The sequence below is a fragment of the Rhamphochromis sp. 'chilingali' genome (assembly GCF_963969265.1).
Source record: "Rhamphochromis sp. 'chilingali' genome assembly, chromosome: 2".
NCBI lineage: Eukaryota > Metazoa > Chordata > Actinopteri > Cichliformes > Cichlidae > Rhamphochromis > Rhamphochromis sp. 'chilingali'.
Genome location: NC_137930.1, coordinates 36,540,370 through 36,562,344, shown reverse-complemented (window position 1 = coordinate 36,562,344; position 21,975 = coordinate 36,540,370). Strand labels below are relative to the sequence as shown.

General features: G+C 40.2%; 1 protein-coding gene across 1 annotated transcript in view; it reads right to left on the bottom strand.

Moving 5' to 3' along the window:
- The window catches only part of vldlr (very low density lipoprotein receptor), a 64,833-nt gene that overhangs the window by 10,980 nt on the left and 31,878 nt on the right, over window positions 1-21,975 (bottom strand). The window contains exons 6-16 of the mRNA XM_080864718.1: window positions 18,470-18,632; window positions 15,833-15,955; window positions 14,472-14,594; window positions 12,410-12,529; window positions 11,385-11,510; window positions 9,541-9,712; window positions 8,903-9,127; window positions 8,693-8,811; window positions 7,055-7,194; window positions 5,279-5,420; window positions 4,226-4,372 (exon numbers count right to left, since the gene is read on the bottom strand). Coding sequence (XP_080720844.1) covers window positions 4,226-4,372; window positions 5,279-5,420; window positions 7,055-7,194; window positions 8,693-8,811; window positions 8,903-9,127; window positions 9,541-9,712; window positions 11,385-11,510; window positions 12,410-12,529; window positions 14,472-14,594; window positions 15,833-15,955; window positions 18,470-18,632 — 1,600 coding nt within the window. The remainder of the gene's footprint in view (window positions 1-4,225; window positions 4,373-5,278; window positions 5,421-7,054; window positions 7,195-8,692; window positions 8,812-8,902; window positions 9,128-9,540; window positions 9,713-11,384; window positions 11,511-12,409; window positions 12,530-14,471; window positions 14,595-15,832; window positions 15,956-18,469; window positions 18,633-21,975) is intronic.

The following is a 21,975-nucleotide window of genomic DNA, read 5'->3' as shown; positions in this document are numbered from 1 at the left end:
GTGGCGGTTTTATGAAATTGACACACTCTTCACTTTTCTGAAACAAGCAGACAAGAACATTACAGTAATATGTAAGCTATGTCCTGGGGAGACAAACCCCCCCCCAAAAAAAAAAACCAACAACTGTCGGCCGTTGTTAATAGCACGAGTAATCTACTGAAGCGCCTGACACGAGAGCATAGACGAACACTTGATCCTTGTTAATCATCCATGGATAACACCACGGCAACTCCTGCTAAGCAGGCAAAACTAGATTTTACTTCAGCAGCACAGAAAGAGTCTGAAGGTGAGCTTAAAAAAAAAAATGATTGCTGGCTACGTTGTGGAAGAGATGCTACCGCTGCGTACTGTAGAGTCTCAGTCTTTAAAAAATTTATTATTTAAAGAGTTTAATTTCTATTGTTTGTCCACTCAAGGTTTACAGGGATTTTTAGTAGTATTTAGTTAAATTACTTATTTAGTAATTAAGTTACTTTTCTGACAGTAATTAGATACGCATTTTAAATACAATATTGACTAATTAGTAATTAATTACTTTTTTAAAGTAACTTACCCAACACTGGTGAAGTAATTAGACGAAAAGATTGCTTTCAGGGAAAATGTTCAATGCTTTAATTACTAGTAAGTAAAGCTGTTGTGTTGCACAAGTATGCAATTCAACGGACCAATAAAAATGAAAAAGTAGGAGATGTTTATTGCACGGCCACATGTAATGCTTCTGCTCCGAAACCAACCCCCTCATCTTCTCAATAATGTCAAACTAAACTCCAGTTCAACAATAGTTACGGTCAATATTTACTGAAGTCTACAGAAGTTCTCACGCAAAGGATGTGTCTTATGTGGTTTAACTAGTTGTCTACAAAAGGGGAACCAGCAGTTAAACAACTGAACTGGAGAATATTTGGTCCCGGTGCCAAAACAATCAAAAGACTGTTTCTTTGAGTTAATGTGAATAAGAGGCCTCCAGTCACTGAAGAGGAATCATGGAACCGGTGAAATCCTTCATAATCAAGCTTCAAAAGTTCAGAGTACAAGTTTATTTCCTAAGGACGTTCATTTCACAATACTGTGCAAGTCTTTCATGAAACGGGCACAATCAGCCTTTTCCATTATTCATGTCAAGATTAAGCCAGTCCAGCACATTTTTGTTTTTGTTTTTTTAAACCAGTCATCCCATCAATCTGTAAGCATAGTTCAACTATGACAGTCTGGTTAATACTGAAAGGAGGGTGTTACACACAGTACAGTTTGTGTACTTGTTTTTAGGGCTTCTTCATAATTTATGTTTCTTTGGTTCCAGCTTTCGTTTTGGTATGTAGTTGCATTTTCTAAGTTATTTAATAATATCCGTCCCTGCTTGGGGATTGTAGATTGAAATCAGTAGCCAACTTCATCTCTCATGAAATTAAGGTTTTAGTTTTATTCTTCATCAGAAACAAACAAGATTTCAGCCTGGGGCCATTTTCAGAATTTGGACCCATTAGGCTCAGCAGTGATAAATGTCTTGAATTATAATTACACTATGGTAAGAGTTTGTTTGGCCTTTTTGACCCAGTGTTACATAATGCTGCCGGTGTTACGAGCCAGGCCCAGAGTGATGTGGGCTGTGGTATGACTGGTATGCACGGAGCCTTAACTCAGGATGTTGAATTAAGAAAAGCTTCATTCATCCATCAAGGCTGGCAGGTTGGTGTGACAACTCAATCACATGCAAGGACTTCATACAAATTCCATTTTCAGATTCTGCATTCAGAATCTGAGACAAGACAGCTGCACTGCATTTGTAAAGACCTGTTCATGCCTTTTTATGAAAACAGAAATAAATCAGGATTCAATAACTTGGTCAATAAAGAACAAGGACTGATGACGGCAATAGTATCAATTAAATCATTGTCCCAAAGGGTTGAGGTCAGAGATCTGGAGGGATAAACTGAAGCACTTTCTCAGAACCAGACCAAATCCCTGCAATCAGCTTCCAAAATCTTGTGGCAGATCTTTCCACAGCAGCTGAGGTCAGCCACAGACTTGCTCTCATGATTTAAAAATGAAATGAAAACCTTTAACAATCTCATGGTTGGTGTTGTGTCCATTCAGCTACAGCACTAACAGTCACGCTCCACTCAGTGCAGAGAAATGAAGACTGCACAGGGTGGGACTTAACCCCCAGGGGGGAAAAAAACCAAACAAAAACAAGAGCTGGGGGTTACTTTCAGCAGCAAAACGCAACAATTGAGTGGAAGAGGGATCAACGTCAGGATCCGACACTTCAGCTGTCAGGATGAAACACTTCCCAACGCAGGAGGAGACGAAGCTGCAGCTGAGATGTGAAGGAGGACGATGTTGAGACTTGCCAAAAAGGTGCTGAAAAACTGGATCACAACACCGAGTGACTCAGCTACTGTTCAGCTGTCAGACTACTAATACAAACAGACAGCTGGGGTTTTGGCTGGCATGGATACAGATAGAAACCAAGACACAGTGGGAGCACACACCATGGAAACATGCTTGGAAAACCGTAGAATTAGACTGAATTTATTCCATCTTCCAGCTGTTTGTGTTTTGGTGGCTAACCTGTGAAACCTAAGATCCTTTTTACCTTTTCTTTAATAGAGTCACATTTGAAATGAGCAGCAGGGGGTATGAAGCAGAAAGGGAGGGAAGCAATTGGCTTAACAAAAAACAAAAAAACAAAAACAAAAACCAGGTGGATGTGTGAACACAATGAGGTGGTGTACACATTCTCAGAACCGCTGAGGTTTGGCACCTCCCTGCTTTCCATTTTTCCTAATACTTTCATGCAGTATTAATGTCTTACTAATTGTATTGTGTTTTAGGGCTTCAAATGTCCAAACTACAAAAACAGCAGAGCTTTTAAAGCCACTTTGCTGGAGATTCACAATAGTGACTGAAATGAGAACTGACAGGAGTGTGCACAATTTTCTCACAATTCATCAAGAAACCACTCTACCTCTGATGGGATGTTCCTGCTGCTGAATAATTTGGTTTCTCTTCATGTAAATCTGAAGATTTACTTTCCCTCCATGTTCTTTCCATGTTACAACTAATAAAATATTTCATTGTGTTTAGATTAACACCGCATTTGCATTTTTTAAGATCATGCAGTCCAGGGTTTCCGTCAGCATATTTCAAGCCCGGCAGCCCACAGAACCAAAGCACTGGGAGTGGTTACCATTTATTTTTAAGATGCTTTAACATAAGTGAATGCTTGCTTGGCTACTTCCTGAACTTGTAGCTCTTATGTTCTTGACAACCCTACATTACTTTTTAATTCATGCTGCAAGTGGGGGAAAAAAATAAAATAAAAAAAAAAGTATGCTTGTGAAGAAGCAGTAATGTGAGAACCACAGACAGCTCTGCTGTTCCACTAATCCACACAGTGTCATGTGGTTGGCCATACAGCTTTTATTGAACAAGACCATCTGACCAGACTAAAAGTAGGAAAATACTTTAAAAAAAAAAAAAAAAAGAAGAAAAAATCCAATCTAGAGGCTGGACACTGCCCAAATACTGCATGCACCATCTCAAGCCATCACTCATAAGCATGCAGTGTTGTGTTTAACATTAATGACAAGTCAATGTCATTAGCTCACCAAGTGTGTAGCTAATGTTTGTGCAACAGCAGCATTGTTTTCACTAGCAAAGATCCACCCTGTCTGGTTTTTGCCAGGCCTGTGGTACCGTCTCCAGAGTCTTGACTCCCTGTTTATAAATGGTGGCTGCAACTAAGTTCTGTTGTGTATACAAATTAATGACAGTTGCTAACACGAGAAAACAAATGCAGAGAACAGAACATCGCCTTTGCATGGGATAGATAATAATTACAGTATGTGTGCAAATGCTTGTCCAAACATGAGAGATCATTAAAGAGCTGGATGAAATTCATGTCACCAAAACAAAAAACTGTATGGCATCTTTACAAGCGCTGGACCATTTTACAGTATAAGCTTGTACGCAGATCATGACTTGTACCATCAGACTTTATAAACAACTGCTGCTGGCACATTTCAGATGTATCTGAATACTGCTCGTACTTCAAATGCTCACAAATCATCAGTATTTGTTTCAGTTATATAAACATGTCAAAATTTATGTTGTAGCATTCAAGTTTGCAGCTTTGGTGAGATTTGCTCCGGGGTTCAGCCAGGTGTAAACACAGATGAAGTGCCAAAACACAACTCAAGCCCGCGAGGGTGCCGTGACTCACCAGGTCTGCAGCGCAAGCCGTCAGTCAGCTCCTGGCCCTCAGGACACACGCAGGTATATTTGGGGGAGTGTTTGTTGATCTGTGGTGCAGGCAGGCACATGTAGCTGCAGCCTCCATTTTCACCTTTCTCTGAGCACCAGTTAGTACCTGCACACAAAGGTTAGCAAATAAAAGCTAATCAAACCATTTCAGTTAACAAGTGTCACATGGGTACATTAAATCCACAGTGAAAGGAGCTTTAACGGCCTCTTCTATGAAGTATATCCACAGGTTGACGGAACAAAATTAGGGCTTAAGTCTCATCCATAGTGTGATCGTCGACATTTTCATCCTATGGATCTTCGCACACATGATCATTATAAACCAAGAGGACACATTTTGATAGACTAAGTGTTTAAATATTACAGATTAACCACAAAATATCAAGAAACTACAGCTTCTAAGTGTACAAAATTAAAGTGGTGGTATGTATTGCATACATAAGTATACTGTACATCATGGAAACAAATACTGCTGAGTTTCTATACAAGTACTGTGTTGGACCCACTGGTGATCTCATTGATACAGGTATAGCCCATTGACAGAGCTCAATGGTCATGGATCTTTACCTTTCTTATGAGAACTTTAAGAGGATCGACTGGCTTATGTTTCCCTTTATAATCCAATCAGAGCACAACATGTGACTGTAAGGCTTCACAAACATGTGAGGATAAATTAAAGATTGGGGCTCGACGTACTAGCCTCCTCTGTTACACCCTTTACATGATTCTCAACTTGGTTGCATCATTAGCTATTAAAACTCGCGTCAATAATGGCGACATGATCACAGCTTAAAATTATAATCACTGGCACTCCTTGTACCTTGATCATGTGTAATTACAGTAATTTCTGATTACTTTCCCCTCATTAGCTTTCATTAACTCAGAAGTGACATCAGCTCTGATACTGGGGTTCCTGTGATGTCACTGAGCCTGCAGGAGTAAAGATTTCCAAGCTTAAGTATTAATATCCGTCAGTTCCTCCTCTGCTAGTTTCAGCTCCCTCCTTTCTTACCTGACAGCTGAATGAGCTCATGGTACACTATGATGTCCTGGGGGTCGTTCAGGTTGCTGGCCAGCGTAACCACGTCAGAGCCTGTGAACTTGTTTGCACCGTAGATTGCTTCCTTTTCCCCATCAGTCCAGAAGACTCGATCCTGGACAAAGGGCAGAAGAATAAACAAAAACTTTAACACTGAAGTCCTCTCAATCACAGCAATACAAAACTTCCATAAATCACTGTCATCACACAAGTGCTTAAGTGCCAATAAAGTGTCAGCTTTGTGTTATTACAAGAAAACTTGCTCCCATTAAGATTTGGGCAGATTTTTACACTGATGAAAACTTTGGCTTTATTCTGAAATTTTGTAACAGAGTTAGCACTAAAGCACTAAGTAGCACAAGAAATGTATTCCCTTCAGGAAGCAATACATGACTTCTTAAGAAGTAAATCATAACTTAAGTCCTCCAACACCACGTTTAATATGACTCATTAAATTATCAGAAACAATTTCAGTGCCATAACATACCAACATTTATACATCTTAGAAACAATTACATGTCATTTGTTGTGATATTGTTTTATACCAATATAAAATAAGAGTTAATTCTACAATAATCTGTAAACTGAGTAGCCCTTCAACAATTGTAAGAAATTTATGAATCCACAGTAATACAAGTCACATCTGCTCAGATCATGTGTGGTGTTCCTGCACTGCACGCAAAGTTGCATCTAAATATTCTGATGAAGCTGCCACATGGCTTTTGATGCTTACGTTAAGCCTGTTCATGTGTTAATATATTAAAATATAAAATAAGGACGAGGACTTTTTATAATGACTGAACGCAATTTAACCCCTGAAAAGCTTTATGGACAAAATAAAGCAAAATTTTGCTTCAACATAAATGTTCCTGATGATATTAAATGGATGGATTTTTATAAACTGTGCTGTTAGGAGAAATCTGATGATGGTTTTAGACCTCATGCCATCGTGTGAATAAATGTGCCATCACATCTATACTTTTATACAGAATACCTGAAAACCCCACACACAAACACATGGGAAAGTCTTTATTCAAGAACTGGAAGGTAAAAATGTACACAGAACACTCGATTTGAAAGGTAATATCTTCTAGTTGTTTTGCATGTTGTTAAACACAAACAACATCAAGTGTTTTGGTGGATACTAAAACATGTCAACACTGTACCTGCACATTGCAGTTCTATAAAATATGCAAAAAACAGATTTAAAAAATTTTTTTGGTTCATTTTCCATTAGTCTGCATATAGTTGCTGTGTGGGTCATTGGCAGATCATGTACAATACACATTGAGGGCGACTGGGTTGATTAAAGGATTTTGTGCAACAAAAGTCTTTATCATACTTGTACATGGTTTGAAGCTGGGAGCAGCTTTTCCTTTCCTGTGTTTGATTTTTGTAATTTTACTTAAAACTAGGACCAGTTTGTTTTGGTAGATGAAACGTCATCAAGGACAAGGCAACTGGCACCAAAGACACATTTAAAAACATGCAAATAAACTCATGTACACAGGCGATGAGGTCTGTGGCAAATTTTCCCAGACAGATTTCTTAAATGCAATGTGCAATAACTGATTGTGTCATGAAACCAATTTCCTGGATCAGAACTACATTTTAAAAATGTTTTGTTCATTATCCTCAGACATGTGATGTAAAGCGCTCTAATGCCCAACATACAGGTCAGACAGTTCATCTTCCAGCTGTCAACATAAACTGACCCAGACTGGCTTAGAGAAAAGACAAATGCAGTACCTCAAAAACGGTGAGAGCAAAGGGGTGAGCGAGGTACTCTGAAGACTGGAGCACTTTATTCCTGTTGTCCCCGTTTAGGTCGACGCTACAGAGCATGTGCAGCTTTGAGTCGACCCAGTACAACCTGCCTTTGATCAGATCTGGGGTAAAAAGAAAAAAAAAAAAAAAAAAAAAAGCAGGAATTAAATGGGAAGACTAAAGAAGGGAGAACAATGGGAAGGAAAGTAGAAAGACAGAAAAGTGGAATGAGATGAAAGATTAAATTGTTGTACTGATGATTCTTTAACAGGATGAATCAACTGACTTTTAGTCTTAATGGTGCAAACGTCACAAAAGAAAGCCGCACTGCAGTTTGTTTACCCATTTCTTTCTGTAAAAGGTCACTGTCCAAGTCAATTTAAAACACTAAGCATTTCCTGTAAGGTATTTTCAAGCTTTCCAGCACCTTGTAGTTATTGTAAGTATATACTGAGATTACACCATTTTACTAGAAACAATGTAACAAAACAATCAGATGAATGAGAACTTTTTAAAACACATTAACCTAGGAGTTGTGACATTTTTGGAAACAATGTATAAAATGAACATTGACTCAGACTGGTTTGTACAGGCACATATTTGAATCTGTATTTCACCAGAACGCCTGACTAACCTACAGCTGCTACAGCAACATAACCATCACTTCGCAACAAAACAAAAAACAAAACAAGACTAGCCTATTGATTAGTATTACTATGAATTCACCAACTCTGTTAAACTGAATACATCAGGACTTCAGCTTATTTAATGTAAAATCCCCTAACTACAGCCGCCCTCTTATGTTGTTACCTGGTAAAAAAAAAAAAAAAAAGAAAAAAAAAAAAAAAGGACTCTTCTTAGAGACTGCACAATTGGTTACTCAGAATTTAGCTTACAAAAATTGATTGAAAAGGAGGCCAAAGTCAAGCCAAAGTTCATTCAAATTGCATGTTAAGTCCCACACACAGTTCCATCAGAGGGCAAACATCAAAGACTGACAGATCACACAATAGACTCAAACAACAGCAAGCCAGGGTCGAGCAGCGTCCTCTTCAAAGATTCTCTGCAACTCATTTTCTTCTTTCTCATTTACCTCCTAAGACCTGAACTCTTCCACGGCATGCATTTTTAATTTCTTTGATATTTGGTCATATTGGGGCCTGATGAATGTAAAACCAAAGAATTACCAGATTTATTTTTTTTAACCTTTTTTTTTTTTAAGAGCCAAATATGAGGCCATTTGTTTAAAATTTTGATAGAACAGTAGCGGTATAATGTCCTCGTAAATGGATATCAGGCCCACGTAGAGCAAAATTCAGTATTTTGGTCTAAATAACCCAAAATGTGATGTCCACATATGTGGACGCCAGGTCCTGTGAGGTTAAAGAGTGAACTATTCAAATACCAAGCGATTTATAGTCAAAGTATTAAAATCACAGGCAGCTTAAGTGCTTGTGCTGAAATTCTCACAGTGACATCACTAAAATTTAAGACCAATCCAGACTGAATTTAAGATTTTTTTTTTTTTTTTTTTTTTTTTTTTTTTTTTTTTTTTTAAATGACCTGTAGACACCCCAGACTTAAAGAAAAATGTGCAGTGACTTGTTGGTTTGTTCCTACCCAGTGTGATTCCATTAGGCCACTGGATGTCTGTCGCCACCAAAACCTGTCTGTCCACTCCGTTCATACCAGATTTCTCTATTTTGGCTGGCTCTCCCCAGTCAGACCAGTACAGAAACCTGTAGGACCGACACAATCATAAGTAAAAGCAGACCATAAGCGGGAGATCAGAAGGGTTTCATCCAACACCAAAATGAGCCGTCCACTTACCCAGACAGCGGATCCACAGCAATATCGGCCGGTTCTTTGAGGCCCCTGTTGAACAGAACTTTCTGCTTGGTACCATTGAAACTGGCCACAGAGATTGTTTTGGTTGAGAGATCAGACCAGTACAAGTTCTTGTAGATCCAGTCCACAGCGATTCCCACTGGAGTCTGCACGTTGTCAATGACTTTCTTATGGGTGCCAATGTCTACACGCTTGTCCAGAAGAGTGCTGAGTGGAGAAGAGTTCAGCATCGGACAGATGCATAGAGAATTTATACATGTATACAGTTTTTCAAATGCTGCTAGGACTCCCAGTATATTATCCTTTCAGTCTGAGACCTCTATATCACATAAAATTCAAAACTATTGCAGGCAGCTCAGTAAAATAGAACCTTTCATTCTACACATTTAGATTTTTTTGATGAAAATATCAAGCAGCTGAATTGCAACACGGCCACGAGAAAAACTTACTGCTTTAACAGACCAGAGGAAAAAATTTAAGTTTACCTTACAAATAAAATCCATTTACCCTGTGAAGTTACAACTACATTGTGCTGCACTGTCAATGCCTCCCATAGTCCTACAACAATACTCTATTGCCCGTTTGCCTGCGTCATTCCCTCTAATCACCTACTACCCTACCTGTAGATCGCCTTCTGGCCCAGGTCAGCCCAGAAAATGGTCTGCTGGTCAAAGTCTGCATCCAGAGCCACTGCGTTTCTCTGCTGCTCCACAATCTGAGTGTACTCCTTCCTCTCCAGGCCCAGACGACGGATATCACGGCGGTTGGTGAAGATCAGGCAGGGCTCCTTACCTGAGGACAGGAAAGGGGTTATTGAATGACGACAATCTTTCCAAAGTATTTTATGCCTTCCATTTATTGTTTAGGACAAAATTATTGGTCATAGTTCTTAAAACTATTTTAAGAATTGGGATTATTGTGTGCTTAAAGTAGGAGAGCTTGTTTTCACCCATTGATTTCTATTCATCAGTAAAGTAGTGGAAGGGAACAGGCGTCATCTTTGTCAACAAGCTGAACAATTAAGCTTTTTTTTTTTAACTGCAGAAACACATAAGACCTACAATGGATGACACCTGCAGCCAGATAACACCAGACCCTGTGTTGTCAAATACACAGTAGTACATCTCAGGTTGTACATAACTCATTCTTTGCCCCCCCCCCCCGAAAAAACGACTTACAAATGAAAATGTTCAGCCGTGGTATTGTTGTGATCCTAAGCCTGCTTTGAAAATATACACCTTAAAAATCAATTCACCACCCAGCTCTAGTGCCAACCCATCATTTTCCCCATTATTCCACAGAATTGTCATTCTGCTGGATTTTTCCCCATAGCTGAAAGCTGCATTAAAACCACAGTTTTTACAGTTAATTAGCTTCACCCATTTAATACTAATGCAATCCAACAAGAGCCCTGTGTTAAAACGCTGCTTTCCACTCTGAAAGCCTTTCAGAAAAGAGAAACGGACCATTTCAACTTGTGGACCTTCATATGCTGTCAACATCCCTCCTCCTGACATTAAAGTGTTTTGGGGTTTTTTTTAGCAGCGAACAAGCCTAAAAGTTTAATACTGATTTGACATACAAAGGCACTATCATCACTTTGCATCCGCAAATTATGGACCATTTTGAGTCAATGGTGTGAACTTGCTGCGCTTCGGAGTGAGAGCCCACAGTATAGTGGTTGAACTCTATCACTTAGTTCTTTTGGGCTGCAAACTATATTACTGTTGGCAATAAAGGAGCTGGAGAATCCGAGTGAACTCCCCCCAAAGAAGAAATAGATCTGTGGGTGTGTTTTCAGCACTCTTACCTCGATGTATCTGAAGCAGTTAGTCAACTAAAGCCTCAAAGCTGCTGGTTATAAGCGATGACAAACCAAATGCAACGCCTACAATTTTCTCCCACACAGAGTCTTCAGACACCGAGTGTGAATCACTAGATGTTTTTCTGTCTGGCAGCAAATCATACGCACACCAAAGGTCATAACCCTGATCAGACATGAAGCTGCCAGTTCAGTCACATCAGCAATCTGTAAGGGTTCAGTGTCATCTAAAGCCACTGCAGCTCAGACACACTGGATGCAGCCGTTTGTGAAAAGTAGGAGTAAGTGAGGCTCAATTTTGGATCACGATGGACAAATCCAAGTTTTTGGGTCTGTACTGGACAGACGTCTCCATATATGAACAGTTACACATGTGAGCATCAAAGTGACTCCGCTGCCCCCCCAGTACATGAATATATCCTGAAATGTCTTTTCTGCCATGAAGATGATATTTCACCATAATCTTTCAAAAGAGCCCAAGTTTGCATTGCTCAGGACTATTCCTGCAGGATCTGAGGGGTCAGCTCAGACCGTTATTATCCAGAGATCGGGACCCAGACAGTGGCAGAGCCAACAATATAGACAAATATGATCAAAATGTTGAGGTGAAATTTTAATAAGATCACCCAGCTGCTAACTCACCAACAGCCTTGCAGACGCCGGTGGTCGGATCCATCTGATAGCCGTTGTGGCATTCACACTTGTACCCTCCCTTCAGGTTGATGCAGATCTGACTGCAAATGCCAGGATTCATGCACTCATCGATATCTGCAGAAGAGTAGCAGAAAGGCGAATCATGAGGCGTGTGTGAAGAAAGAACAGCTGTATGCGGCATGTTTCATCTATCAAATCTGCTAAATGCCTCAGTTTGAATAATCAAATCTTTCTATGGGGGCTCAACAGCTGTATAGTCCGTGTGTATTGATGAAAATTTATCTTGCTTTTCAAAAATAGGATGTTCCTGGGATTCCTACTGCATGAGTGTAAAGTGATTTGAGCCTCGAATACACAAAATGCAAATTAAAACTTGCTTTAATTGCCGCTGATGTTTTGCCAAAACACTCGACGAGCTGCTCTCATCAGAATTAGATGTAAATTTATCAAACGTTTTCCAGAGTTTAGTGATCATTCTACATCCTGGAGTAGATTAACACTTCTGTGGAACCAGTGGGGTTCATACAGATGGGATTATACACGTTTACCAAATATCCAAAGCAGGGTTTGAGGCCAAGATTGGCTCAATAACAGAACTGTGACGGATCAGTGCCTCCTAAACGTAACCAAGAGGATTTCTGCTTTTAGGAAAACAGATTACGACACGCCCAATCACATTACACGCCAAACCCTTCAGAGGCCAGAAGTGCACAACACCACCAGCCCATCTGACCCATGTGATTAGATATTTGAGGGCAAGCATAATTAAATATTCCTTAAGTCTTAAAGGTTTTAGATTGAATTCAGTGTATCAAAGTTGTTTGGTTTTTGGATGGATGCCTATACTTGTGTACATTCAGACAGTCTCACACTTTTGAACCCTTTTAGAAAAATGCATTCATCCTGTGTTGAGTAATAGTTTCCCAACGCTAAATACTGCAGTGTTGTCAAAACTGATTTAAAATTTTCTTTTAGCATTTTTCACCAAGCTGTGTAATGCAGAGATCGCATACCTCCGCAGGTCTTGTGGTCTATAAGCTGGAGCCCAGGCGTGCAGTCACACTCGTAGCCAATCACCATGTCTTTACAGATGTGCGAGCAGCCACCGTTGTTCAGGAGACACTCGTTAAAATCTGGAACACAGGAAACAGCTCTGTAGTTGTGTGTCCAATTAGATCTAAAAGGTTACAATAAGGTGGTTTGGGAGAAGTCTGAGTCGAAGCTAAACGAGGATTGTATTCACTGAAAGATCTTCAAACCACAAGAGGTTTGAATATCATGAATTGGCATTTGTTAGTAGACTCAGAGGGTGGAACACAATATGGAAAAGCCCCATAACTTTTAAGAAAAACATTTAAAACCAAAAAGGCTAAAACGTGCATCAGTAACCTGTGTGGACGTGAAGCAATGTACTGTGTAAGGTAGCCAGATGATAAGCAACCAATTGGAAAACCAGAGTGATGACGAGCGACTGTTCAGCCATTCCCAATTTTTAATATTTTGCTTCCAAGGAAAGACACTAGTTATTCTCAAAGCTTTTAAATGTCTTTTAAAGGTTCTTTGGACACCAACTGCTTTTTTACTCATTTTTCAGAGCAATGTTTGTTAAGACACTTATTTGCCTTTAGTATGTAGTGGTAACTAAAAGGCACGAACCAGTGTTGTGTTGAGGTCTTTGGAGCATCAGTGCCATAATGAAAGCTGGGTAAACAGGTGTGGCCTAATTTCTTTTAAATCTGCTTTAAAACAAAACTGCAATTTCATCCTGTTGTATTAAAGGAATCTGGCTTTCTGAAGTTGTCGTCCTCTTGTTCTTTATACATCAAGCATGTGTATGAAACAGGCAGCAACAAGAACCAACAACTGCTATCCTTGTCAGGATTAACCTCCTTTAACATGCACTTGGCTGACCATCATTTACATCAGCACAAAGTCAAAGGCTGTACTTACAGCACAAAGACCATGTTTGTAATTAGTGCGCTTGTTGAAATCTTAAAATGCACAACTATAATTATTATGAGAATAAACCCAACAGCAGGGAGAGACTGATCTCCCAGAACCCTGCGATCACAACAGTAAGCACATGTTCTGGGTGGTCAGAGCAAATCTCTAAAAACCTCCCGAAGCTGAAATAGAAGAAAATGAACCAAATGCATGACAAACTGAAGAAAATCCCTCAGCATGGCATCAGCTTAGAAGCTGGCGTAAACTTCAGATCACGGTGCTTTAGTTTGTCTGTGGGCAGAGAGTGTCAGTACAGAGATGGCTGAAATTCACCATCATTAAGAACATACAGTGTGATTTATTAAGGTGTAAGGCTTAATGAGCCACAGGCCAACATCCTTTCACGTGCTCAAGCTACAGCTGTTATTATTTCTAGGGGGTGGGGTGGTGGTGGTTAGGATGTCACCATTGCTTTTCATTTCAGCACTCTGAACACTTGTTTGGCCACCAAGAATAAGTTTTATGTACCCCAATATGCATTTTGACAATATACACTAGTTCTGTACAACAATCTGTAACATTCTTACATAAATAGTCATGAATTGTCATGCAAATTTGTCAAAGTTTCTTCATGAGTGATTGTAGATTTCTTTTTATATTATTTCCAGATCTTTTCAGTTGTTTGAGCTGCAGCTGAATTCATATATTTAGTATTCTGATTGTGGAAAGCCTGATAGTCACTTTTGGTTGAGTTGTTTGATCCATGAAAGAGAATTATTTAGACCTGAACTGTAGGACGCATGAAAGATTCATGGACTGATTTACGTAAAAAAAAAAAAAATCCACATATTATCAGCATAAATCCATGTGTAGCACAGAGGAAGGAATGTCATTGCCTGAAATGAACTCTCCCGGATACTTTCAGGCCCGCGGGAAAAGACATCTGAATTCGCTGAAAAGCAAATCATCTCCTGAACACGTTTCATCTTTTCATTGCAGTGAGGCATCAATGTCAAAATCAGAAAAGGAGCAAGTCTGTGACCTAAGAGGGGCATGACCCGGAGTTGAAAAATCAGTCATGGATGAATTCAGTTACATTTTTTAATTAAAAAAATAAAAATGAACACTTACTGCATTCCTTGATCGGTTCATCGCTCCAGTCGGGACAGTCTCTGACCTTGTTGCACACTTTGCTCATCTCTATGCACTCCCCGCTGCGACACTTGAACTTCTCTGGACCATTACACTGAGTCACTGCAGGGAGGAGGAAGGAGTAGGAGGAAGAAGAATAACCTCATTCAACATTTGGATGTTTGGGTCAGAATTAAAACATGAAAGCAGGGAGTTCAGGCTAGTTGTGGTTGTGTGATGATGTAGGGGATGGCACACTCTGGGCTCCTTAGTACCAACTGAGCGTGGCTTAAACATCACAGGCTGCGTGTGTATCGCTACTCCATCCCTTTATGTTTACAATGAACTCATCAGATGGCTGCTTCCAACAGGACAATGCACCATGTCAAAGCTCAAACTAGTTTTTGAACATGGAAATTTGTGACACGGGTTGAGTACAGTGAACTCAAACTGCTTCTAGCATCACCAGACCTCAAACCAGAAGAGCACCTTTGGGATGTGGTTAAGTAAAGACCTCAACTGTTTGATGCCATCATGTTAACATGGAACAAAATCTCAGTAAAACCTAAAATCCATACAATTAAATATCAAAGGCAGTTCTAAAGGCAAAAGGAGGCAAATACAACTATGGAAGGTTGTACTTAAACTGCTTTAGGGCTTGTTGTAGGCCCTCAGTCTATCCTGTGTGAAAATTAGCTCCTCCCCCTTTAAGCCAAATTTCTTCTCATTATCTGCCCCTAAACATCCTGGAAAAGCACATGTGGGCAGAGCTTCTAAACTCAAAGCTAAAGGTGTGTGCCTGACCCATTTTACAGGACATCTGCTCTCAGACACACGTCTCACAGGGATTATATGCACTAACCTCATGGTTTAAAACTAGACTTGTTTAAAATAAGCATTCAGCGCTTTAAAAAGCTGAAGTTGCTTAATATTCATTAATTTTTCCATCTGTCAGAGTAAATATTACATAACAAATGTAATCACAAGTTTCTAAAACTACACTGGAGCAAAATCAGCAAAAGATAATTGGGTGTTTGTTTTTTCACCGAATATACATCTTCTAGATTAGGACACAAAAATGAAACTGCCACAAATCTGGAGAGTGACAGCTTTCCTTTGAAGAAACAAGGAGCACCACCTGAGGTTGACTGTTACAAAAAACCCCTGAAAAATGTCAACATTTGCATGCCCAGAGCAGCTTTAAAATTAAACACTGTTGGTACCTCAGGTGAGCCTCAAGATGTAGAAATGGAAACTTGCATGTTGTAGAAGAATTCCCCCCCCAAAATAAAAAAACCACATCCTGATAATGCACTCAGGTGATACGTTTGTGAACATTCACACCAACACACAACACTTACTGTTTCTACAGTTTGCCTCGTCTGATCCGTCTGCACAGTCTCTGAGGCCATTACACTGTCTGCTGCCCAGGATGCAGTTTCCATCGTCACATTTGAACTGATCCGACCCACAGGTGCGAACAGCTGCCAAGGACACAAACATGAGTTGCACATGTGCTGACATGGGCTACTCTTTAAACACTAAACATTTGTGAATATTCAGTGAACCATTCAAAATCCATTCATCAGTGCAGAATAACTAAAATACCCAAGTTTGTTTGAATTCAGCCAATTTGTGATAGCTGTTCACTCAAAGAGTGAAAAGAAAAACATCACTAGATAATTATGTTTGTATTCATGAGCACCATATTAAAATTATCAGCCACGAAAGCTCTTGTAAGTAAAAAAACAAAGCCAATTAAAAATGTGCAGATGACTGACATCTTGTTTTGTTTTTTTACTGAATCCTAATCACAGCATGGATTAAAGTGGAGAGCATCGACTGATAGGCAATGAACAGATTATCAGGTAATTAATGGAAGAAACGTAGGAGTGTAGCACCCACAGCTGGAGGGTTTGTTTTATTAAACCTCTTTAACACTGAAATAATTTAAGCCAGTTTATACCAAACATTTTCCTTTGATACAGATGAAATGAAAACAAGTGAAAGCCAAGTTTTCTACAGAAGCAATACTGCTAATCTGTTCTGTAGAAATTGATACTCAGCACTTGTTAGAACAGCTGTTTGATGCTATATCCAAGTGTGCATCCACTTTCTGCCATTTATCTGCGTTTGGCTAACAGAGGGCAGCGATCGGAGCAGAGATGCCCAGACCTGGGCATGGGTGTTGGACTTCCTCACTGGCAGAACTCAGGTGGCGAGGGTGGGTAGATGCGCTAACAGCATCACCATCAACACAGGAGCACCACAGGGATGTGTCCTCTCGCCACTGCTCTACTCCCTCTACACTACAGACTGTGTGGCCACCCACGGCTCCAACACCATTGTAAAGTTTGCTGATGACAGTGGTGTTGGGTGCCATCTCCAACAATGAGGTGGCCTACATGGACGAAGTGAGGAATCTGGCATCATGGTGCCAGGACAACCATCTCCAGCTGAATGTTGGCAAGACCAAGGAGCTGCTGGTGGACTTCAGAAGTAGTCAGCACAGAGACTACAAGCCCATTATCATCAATTGAGCTCCAGTGGAGAGGGTGCAGTCCTTCAAGTATCTTGGTGTCCACATCTCCTCAGAACATCCAGAAATGCATACACTATTATATATTGTACATATATTTATTAGTTTCAGGTTGGCCATTCTTGTATTTTGCTCGTTTGTGTTGTTGTGTTTGCACATCTGTTGCTTGTGGGGCTCGCACACAAGAATTTCACTCGCATGTGCTGTGCCAGTGTGCCTGCACATGTGATGTGACAATTAAAAAAAACAAAAAACAAAAAACAAAACAAAACATGGTCTGCCCACATTCAGGTCCAGACCAAAAAGGCTAGGCAGCGCCTGAACCATCTACGACAACTGAGGAAGTTCAGGGTCTCTCCAGAGATCCTCAGGATTTTCTATACAGGCGCTGTGGAGAGCATCCTCACACAGAACATGACATCGTGGTTTGGGAACAGCTGTGTGAGGGACCAAAAAGCTCTCCAGAGAGTGATCCGTACAGCAGAACGCTGCTGCAGGATTGCTCTCCCCCCGCTTCAGGACACCTACACCAGGAGATGCCGGACTAGAGCAGCGCAGATACTGAAGGACCCGTCCCATCCTGGCAACAAACTGTTCCAACTTCTGCAATCTGGTAGAAGGTTCCGCATCATCCGGGCAAGGACAGAGAGACTCAAGAGGAGCTTCTATCCCCAAGCCATCCGGGCCCTGACACACTAACTCATGCTCCCTCTCACATAATCCATAAGTGACTGAGAAGACTCTTTTATACACTAAACCCACTGGCACAATGTACATTTCAAATTCCTTTAATTTTAAATATGTTCATATTGTCTCTTCTTATTTAATTCACTTAATGTACAGAATTCACCTGCTTGCGGCATACAATGCTACTACTGCACATTCACCTAATGTATATAATATATAATGTTCTTCCTCTCTCCCCCCTTTTGCACAAGTCAAGGAGCGTGTCAGGTTACATTTCACTGTGTTATATACACTTGTATAACTATGCATGTGATGAATAAAGAACCTTGAACCTCCCCTCAGAGGACTACAAAGGAATTCCCAAGCCAGCCGAGAGACACTCTCTCCAATGTGTCCTGGGGTCTGTCTCAGGACCGTTTCCCCTGTAAGACATGCCCAAAGCTACTCAACTAGGAGGTATCCAGCAGGCATCCTAGTAAGATGTCAAGCACCTGAACTGCCTCCTTTCAATGTGGAGGAGTAGTGGCTCTATGCCAAGTGCCGCCAAAATGGTGGGTGATAATCGTTGTGTGACCATTTCACTTTATGTGCAAACAGAAGCTCCACCCGCTGGCTGTTGGGAAAGGCTACCCATCAGAACAACACTGGATCAAATGGAGCTGGAAAGGAGCCCAAACTGCTTGTTTCAGATAGTAAGCTGTAGTTTATCCTCTGTCCAGTATCAGCTAAAGATTATTTGGGATTGTGAATCAAGCAAAGCTTGTGTACATACGACAGTTCGCTTCGTCACTGCCGTCCTTGCAGTCGGAGTCTCCATCACACCTCCACTTCTTGTGAATGCACTCTCCTGAGCGACACTGCATCTCGCTGGGCGAGCACTTGGCTGGGGGTGTTGGGTGCCGACCACAGCGGGATGGAGACTCATCTGATTGGTCCTGTTAGGACACAAGGTGACTTTTAGGGCACCGCAAGAGCTGATACTCATTTACTTTACAGAGAAACTGACATAATCATATTATAGGACCTCCTGATTGGTTAAATGGTGTTAAAGTGTTTTGCGATGTTTATTTCAGCAAATATTCAGTTTGCAAAATTTTCTGTGCGCAGTTTTCTTGCCTCGTCTAGCAATTTTCTGGAAGGGAGCCTGCCATAAGTAAAAGTAAATACCAGTTACAATGGAAAACGGGTTATAAGTGTTTGACCTTACGCGACCATCAGATTAAAGACTGCCAGCAGGAGCAAAAAGCAAACATGTACAGTCTAAAAAGGACATTTGTCTTCTTGGTCAGTGCTAGTTATCAAAAAAAAAAAAAAACAAACAAACCACAAATTCAAACCGCTTCTATTTGACGTGGTCTTTGGAAGGGTTTGGAAGACTTGTCTGTTGAATTGTGTTGAGTTTAAAGTTAAGCACAGCCATGTCATGAGAATAAAAGCACTTCAAATTTTATTTGAAACGAGTGCCTTGGAGTTCTTTGATTTAGCATATATAATTTAGTCAGTTTTACACTTTCAATCTGAAGCTTTCATTAAGAATTGAAGCTTTTGAATAAATCCCCTGGAAATGCACAGTGCTGACCAAAATTACATGTAAATTATATAACGAAAAGCTGAAATTTAATGGTTCCAGCTTTTTAAATGTGCAACTCTGCAATACTTTTACATAATTTAAAGGTCTGAGGTGTTGGTTGAACAAAGCATCATTGTAGTGGTGTCAGACTCCGCTCTGACTGTCTTTTGGACTTTTGAAAGCTACAGAGACCACCCATGGAAACCATTCATCCTTTCAGTTGGGCAAAAAAAAAAAAATCATAATTCAGGAGGTTTTTGGGGACTTGAGACTGCTTGTCAGAGAAAAAAAAAAAAAAAAAAAGTTAAGTCTAACAGCCGTTGTGCCACCTTTTCAATTAATCACAGCATCACCAGTTGCCTCACAGAAACTCCCAATTTGCACAGCAGTACAGCAACATTAAGTCCCTCCAGCTGATCCAAGCAGACAGAAAAGATTTGCCAAGCCAGGTGTAACAACACTGTTTGCCACACACGAGCAACTCATGTTGACAATATTTTATTTATTTTTAAAATTATGCCGACTGACAAAGCCTCCATAAAGTGATTTCACTGAGGCATCCTGGAGTATCAACAGCTGTGGGTGATGGAGCTGAGGGTGAAGGTTTCTTTACATTATTCCAGTAGACAGGAACAATCTGAAGGCACAGACTGCCTCCCTTCACCATTCATAAATACAACAGGTCTGAACTCTAGTTAATTTTGCAGAGAAGCAACATTGAGTGCATCATCCTAAAGTTTTGTTGGCAAACTCCCAACTCAAAATTGTGTCTAACTTAAAGCTAGTAAACCTGGCAGGGAGAGCTGATGGCTCAGACTCAGTTCACCTATCAGGCAAGCTGGCTGGCCAGCCATTTGCTTATCTAGGCTACTGATGATGTTCCTGGCAATGACAGGTGTGTTCTTTTTTTTAAAAAACCAAAACATTCTCTGGCCATCAGCAGCTTATTTCATATTAAAGTGTGAAATTGAGGTTTAAGTCACTGTAATCTGAAATACAATGACTAAAAAGCAAACGAGTCCTTTATTAAACCAGCTCTGAAACAAGTTAAAACAAGCACATCTGTTATGTAATACTTTAATACAAACTTATTTACTAGGGTCTGGTTTGAGTGTATGAGAAACTTTAGTCAAGCTGCATGTCAAAGGCCATTTGTGGGTTTTATAATTCTAATGAGACATTTTAAAACTTTTAAACCAAGTTTTGCACCATCAGCCACTGAAGGACAGAGCCCAGACACACACACACACACGGTTCCTCACACTATTATTTACATATGATCTGGAAGTGGAGGGGGGCATACAGGTCACAGATAACATAGCCAGAAGCATTTAGCACTTAGATCTCTGATGATTAGCTCATTAATTAGAATTAATCTCTGCCAAACAGACCAGAACAGGAGCAAGAGAAGCAGCACGAAGGAGTTTCTCACACTTTCATCATCTCACAAAGTCACCGACTCACATGGGAGCAGATTAATGGAGTGTGAGAACGCACGTGTCTGCTGCTCCGTAATACTGACACAGGGCAGGCGGGGTGTGAGAAGCAGAGAGGGAACAATAACGACATTCCCACTGAACACAGCCCTTTAAATATTTGTGGGTGAGTGTTTGTGTCCGGTGAGCCAATTAATGGGTATGCAGCATATTGTTGCATCAGTAGAACTTGTTCTGCAGTGTGTGACAATATTTGTGTGTGAGGCAGGTCAGTGGCTGCTGGGTGGTACGACTAAATTAAGCTTGCAAAACTGGTGTGCATGGATGTGCGCGCCTAGGGATGTCATACTGCTTTCTTTGCTGTACACCTGCATTGGATTTCCCACATGCATTTCAGCAAAGATGCACAAGTTCACTCCCTCATTTCCTAAATGTGTGTAGCCTCACTGTAAAGAAAGCAGTATGACATCCCTAGGCGTGCACATCCATGCACACCAGTTTTGCAAGCTTAATTTTCTCGTGTTGTTTATTTAAACTTGCTGCATCTTGTATAAAGTCATGCTCAAGATATTAAAAAAACCAGTTTCATTGATTAAAAACACACTATATCAGATTCTTATCGTATCGGCAGAAATCCAAATTTATGATATCGGTATCGAACATAAAGTGGTATCGTGCCATCTCTACCGCAGATACTTAAGGCTCAACAAAAACACCTGAAGACAAAGTGAAGATGCAAAGCCAGAGTCAGGAAACCCGAGTTTTAACTCTGCATGTCTCAGTCACAGATTTTGCCTATTCAATGTAGGATCTTAAAATAAAGTTTTAATGTTATAAAAGAAAAGACTGATTTAGAAGAGACTAAATTGTATTCATGTACAAAAACATTTCCTCATAAAAAGGAAAGAGTGAGCTTAAGCTTTTATTCATCATGTGAAGAACATCAGTATTTTAAGGATAGACTAAAGTTTGAGTTGACAATGCATATAAAGGGTCAAGTATTACAAGAGCAGAAAATGATTTAATACCTCTTCATGAATACGTATAGTAAGTATCAGTTAATAACTATGTGGGGGTGTTAAATATCGGACCATTGATTGGCAGTCTGCCTCAAATTAAGACCGTATCCCTACTGCAACCCTGACAAAGGTTCTCTTTTTACTATCTTGATGTAAAATGATTTGTCATGTCCATCCATTTCATGGAGTTTGCCATTATTCAGCGCCTCTGAATCAGATTTCAGTTCTGGCATTCAGTGTTCTCTAGAATAAA